The 6,000-nt window shown below is 38.6% G+C and overlaps 1 protein-coding gene across 1 annotated transcript in view; it reads left to right on the top strand.

Moving 5' to 3' along the window:
- Positions 1-3,051: 3,051 nt before the first annotated feature.
- LOC122923656 (carcinoembryonic antigen-related cell adhesion molecule 1-like) overlaps positions 3,052-6,000 on the top strand; it is a 79,031-nt gene continuing 76,082 nt past the window's right edge. Inside the window, exons 1-2 of the mRNA XM_044274511.1 lie at positions 3,052-3,846; positions 4,103-4,414. Of these exons, the coding sequence (XP_044130446.1) occupies positions 3,780-3,846; positions 4,103-4,414 (379 nt within the window). The 5' untranslated portion in view covers positions 3,052-3,779. The remainder of the gene's footprint in view (positions 3,847-4,102; positions 4,415-6,000) is intronic.

Genomic DNA, 6,000 nt, shown 5'->3' with positions numbered 1-6,000 from the left:
GTACAGCGCTGTGGAATATATCAGTGATATATAAGTGATGAGAATGTCTGTACAGCGCTGTGGAATATGTCAGTGATATATAAGTGATGAGAATGTCTGTACAGCGCTGTGGAGTATGTCAGTGATATATAAGTGATGAGAATGTCTGTACAGCGCTGTGGAATATGTCAGTGATATATAAGTGATGAGAATGTCTGTACAGCGCTGTGGAATATGTCAGTGATATATAAGTGATAGAGATGTCTGTACAGCGCTGTGGATTATGTCAGTGATATATAAGTGATGAGAATGTCTGTACAGCGCTGTGGAATATGTCAGTGATATATAAGTGATGAGAATGTCTGTACAGCGCTGTGGACTATGTCAGTGATATATAAGTGATGAGAATGTCTGTACAGCACTGTGGAATATGTCAGTGATATATAAGTGATGAGAATGTCTGTACAGCGCTGTGGAATAGTACAGTGATATATAAGTGATGAGAATGATCTGTACAGAGCTGTGGAATATGTCAGTGATATATAAGTGATGAGAATGTCTGTACAGCGCTGTGGAATATGTCAGTGATATATAAGTGATGAAGAATGTCTGTACAGCGCTGTGGAATATGTCAGTGATATATAAGTGATGAGAATGTCTGTACAGCTGTGTGGAATATGTCAGTCATATATAAGTGATGAGAGATGTCTGTACAGCGCTGTGGAATAATCAGTGATATATAAGTGATGAGAATGTCTGTACAGCGCTGTGGAATATGTCAGTGTATATATAAGTGATGAGAATGTCTGTACAGCGCGTGGAGTATGTCAGTGATATATAGGGATGAGAATGTCTGTACAGCGCTGTGGAATATGTCAGTGATATATAAGTGATGAGAAATGTCTGTACAGCGCTGTGGAATATGTCAGTGATATATAAGTGATGAGAATGTCTGTACAGCGCTGTGGAATTAATGTCAGTGATATATAAGTGATTGAGAATGTCCTGTACAGCTGCTGTGGAATATGTCAGTCATATATAAGTGATGAGAATGTCTGTACGCGCTGTGGAAATATGTCAGTGATATATAAGTGATGAGAATGTCTGTACAGCGCTGTGGAATATGTCAGTGATATATAAGTGATGAGAATGTCTGTACAGCGCCTGTGGAAGTATGTCAGTGATATATAAGGGATGAGGAATGTCTGTACAGCGCTGTGGAATATGTCAGTGATATATAAGTGATGAGAATGTCTGTCTGTACAGCGCTGTGGAATATGTCAGTGATATATAAGTGATGAGAATGTCTGTCTGTACAGCGCTGTGGAATATGTCAGTGATATATAAGTGATGAGAATGTCTGTACAGCGCTGTGGAATATGTCAGTGATATATAAGTGATGAGAATGTCTGTACAGCGCTGTGGAATATGTCAGTGTATATAAGTGATGAGAATGTCTGTCTGTACAGCGCTGTGGAATATGTCAGTGATATATAAGTGATGAGAATGTCTGTCTGACAGCGCTGTGGAATATGTCAGTGATATATAAGTGATGAGAATGTCTGTCTGTACAGCGCTGTGGAATATGTCAGTGATATAAGTGATGAGAATGTCTGTACAGCGCTGTGGAACTATGTCAGTGATATATAAGTGATGAGAATGTCTGTACAGCGCTGTGGAATATGTCAGTGATATATAAGTGATGAGAAGTCTGTACAGCGCTGTGGAAATATCAGTGATATATAAGTGATGAGAATTCTGTCTGTACAGCGCTGTGGAATATGTCAGTGATATATAAGTGATGAGAATGTCTGTCTGTACAGCGCTGTGGAATATGTCAGTGATATATAAGTGATGAGAATGTCTGTCTGTACAGCGCTGTGGAATATGTCAGTGATATATAAGTGATGAGAATGTGTCTGTACAGCGCTGTGGGAATATGTCAGTGATATATAAGTGCATGAGAATGTCTGTACAGCGCTGTGGAATATGTCAGTGATATATAAGTGATGAGAATGTCTGTACAGCGCTGTGGAATATGTCAGTGATATATAAGTGATGAGAATGTCTGTCTGTACAGCGCTGTGGAATATGTCAGTGATATATAAGTGATGAGAATGTCTGTCTGTACAGCGCTGTGGAATATGTCAGTGATAATAAAGTGATGAGAATGTCTGTCTGTACAGCGCTGTGGAATATGTCAGTGATATATAAGTGATGAGAATGTCTGTACAGCGCTGTGGAATATGTCAGTGATATATAAGTGATGAGAATGTCTGTACAGCGCTGTGGAATATGTCCAGTGATATATAAGTGATGAGAATGTCTGTACAGCGCTGTGGAATATGTCAGTGATATATAAGTGATGAGAATGTCTGTACAGTGCTGTGGAATATGTCAGTGATATATAAGTGATGAGAATGTCTGTACAGTGCTGTGGAATATGTCAGTGATATATAAGTGATGAGAATGTCTGTACAGCGCTGTGGATATATCAGTGATATATAAGTGATGAGAATGTCTGTACAGCGCTGTGGAATATGTCAGTGATATATAAGTGATGAGAATGTCTGTACAGCGCTGTGGAGTATGTCAGTGATATATAAGGGATGAGAATGTCTGTACAGCGCTGTGGAATATGTCAGTGATATATAAGTGATGAGAATGTCTGTACAGCGCTGTGGAATATGTCAGTGATATATAAGTGATGAGAATGTCTGTACAGCGCTGTGGATATGTCAGTGATATATAAGTGATGAGAATGTCTGTACAGCGCTGTGAATATGTCAGTGATATATAAGTGATGGGAATGTCTGTACAGCGCTGTGGAATATGTCAGTGATATATAAGTGATGAGAATGTCTGTACAGCGCTGGGGAATATGTCAGTGATAAGTGATGAGAATGTCTGTACAGCGCTGTGGAATATGTCAGCGATATATAAGTGATGAGAATGTCTGTACAGCTCTGTGGAATATGTCAGTGATATATAAGTGATGAGAATGTCTGTACAGCGCTGTGGAATATGTCAGCGATATATAAGTGATGAGAATGTCTGTACAGCGCTGTGGAATATGTCAGTGATATATAAGTGATGAGAATGTCTGTACAGCGCTGTGGAATATGTCAGTGATATATAAGTGATGAGAATGTCTGTACAGTCAGTACAGTAATTACAGTATAGTGTATAAGTTAATAATATATTATTAATTGCTGCAGGTAAATGTAATGGTCTCCTCCACTGACGAGCAGGCGGTTGAGGGGATCTATGGCTTCCTTCCTGATAATCGTCTTTTCCATGATACATTGTCACCATTGCTCTTACATTACTTATTATTGACTGTTTTGAAAGTTATGAATTACTGATTGTTATGTAGTTCTTTATTTCTGGCCATTTAGATGGTGACGTAATAAAGTCTTTGGCCGATCATTTTTACAGATTTTTGTGGTTTTCTTGTATATTCGTGGTAATTCGTGGTATTGGTCTGACTTCTAATCCTCAAACATAGAACAGTTACGTCTGTCTCTTGTTGCCGGGTCATCTCCGCTCTCCGATACGTGTTTGCAAACACAGAACCCAATCTGCCCGGGCGGTGAATACTTCATCATCTCATAGTCTACATTATAAACTGGATGATATCACATCCGTGTCACTACTGAATGAGACCAATAGGAGGCAGAAGAGAGTCCAAAGAGGACCAGCCAGATTAATAAATAACCGGCAGGTATAAAACCTGGAGATGACTGGACCGGAGATAATATCCTGCAGGTGATTTCAGGGGCTGCACGCAGAATATCCGGATGGATCGCCCCCCTCTGCTGCTGCTGCTGCTGCCCGCCTGGGGGACGATATTCTCACTACATTCAGGTGAGATATGACCTCATTAGTACTATGCTTAGGGTTATTATTATACTTATCATTATCATCATTATGATTTTTTCTATATTATTTACTATAAATTTATTATTATTTTTACTATTGTTATTATTCTGTTTCTCATTATTAGAATTCCTATTATTATTCAGCTTATTATTATTTTTACTATTGTTATTATTCTGTTTCTCATTATTAGAATTACTATTACTATTCAGCTTATTATTATTGCTCCTCTTTCTGAGGACAGGTCCTGTGACGCTCGCTGAGCAGGTGGACGGCACTGTCGGAGGATCCGTGCTCTTCAGTCTGGACATTCACACTCCGGCCGATCAGGAGGTCATCTGGATGACTAAGGATTCCATTGATGCTATTGTGGTAATGAGACCTTGTGCTGAGCCGACCTGCAGTCCCAGCTACAAGGACAGGTGTGAAGTCCTCAGCAATGGGTCCCTGAGGCTGGAGAACCTCAACGAGAAGGACACCGGAACATACACCGTGACTGTCCTGGACCTGATCGGACTCACACTTCGGGAAGTCGTTTATTACCTGCAAGTCAACTGTGAGTACGACCCATACACGGCATATAAGGTACACAGACCGTATACCACATATACAGAAAATACACTACATATACAGTATACAGACTGTACACTACATATACAGTACACAGACCGTACACTACATATACAGTACACAGACCGTACACCACATATACAGTATATAGACCGTACACCACATATACAGATAATACATTACATATACAGTACACAGACCATACATTACATATACAGAAAATACACTACATATACAGTACACAGACCGTACACTACATATACAGAAAATACACTACATATACAGTACACAGACCGTACACTACATATACAGAAAATACACTACATGTACAGTATATAGACCATACACTACATATACAGTATACAGACCGTACACTACATATACAGTATATAGACCGTACACTACATATACAGTACACAGACCGTACACTACATATACAGTATACAGACCGTACACTACATATACAGTATACAGACCGTACACTACATATACAGTACACAGACCGTACACCACATATACAGAAAATACACTACATATACAGTACACAGACCGTACACTACATATACAGAAAATACACTACATATACAGTACACAGACCGTACACTACATATACAGCATACAGACCGTACACTACATATACAGCATACAGACCGTACACTACATATACAGAAAATACACTACATATACAGTACACAGACCGTACACCACATATACAGAAAATACACTACATATACAGTATACAGACCGTACACTACATATACAGTACACAGACCGTACACTACATATACAGAAAATACACTACATATACAGTACACAGACCGTACACCACATATACAGAAAATACACTACATATACAGTACACAGACCGTACACTACATATACAGTACACAGACCGTACACTACATATACAGAAAATACATTACATATACAGTATATAGACCGTACACTACATATACAGAAAATACACTACATATACACTACATATACAGTACACAGACCGTACACTACATATACAGAAAATACACTACATATACAGTACACAGACCGTACACTACATATACAGAAAATACACTACATATACAGTATACAGACCGTACACTACATATACATAAAATACACTACATATACAGTACACAGACCGTACACTACATATACAGTACACAGACCGTACACTACATATACAGTACACAGACCGTACACTACATATACAGAAAATACACTACATATACACTACATATACAGTACACAGACCGTACACTACATATACAGAAAATACACTACATATACAGTATATAGACCATACACTACATATACAGAAAATACACTACATATACAGTACACAGACCGTACACTACATATACAGAAAATACACTACATGTACAGTATATAGACCATACACTACATATACAGTATACAGACCGTACACTACATATACAGTATATAGACCGTACACTACATATACAGACTGTACACCACATATACAGACCGTACACTACATATACAGTACACAGACCGTACACCACATATACAGAAAATACACTACATATACAGTACACAGACCGTACACTACAT

Source organism: Bufo gargarizans, unplaced genomic scaffold, assembly GCF_014858855.1.
Source record: "Bufo gargarizans isolate SCDJY-AF-19 unplaced genomic scaffold, ASM1485885v1 original_scaffold_1791_pilon, whole genome shotgun sequence".
Taxonomy (NCBI): domain Eukaryota; kingdom Metazoa; phylum Chordata; class Amphibia; order Anura; family Bufonidae; genus Bufo; species Bufo gargarizans.
Note: the sequence above shows the minus strand (reverse complement) of the source record. Positions and strands in the feature narration are given on the sequence as shown.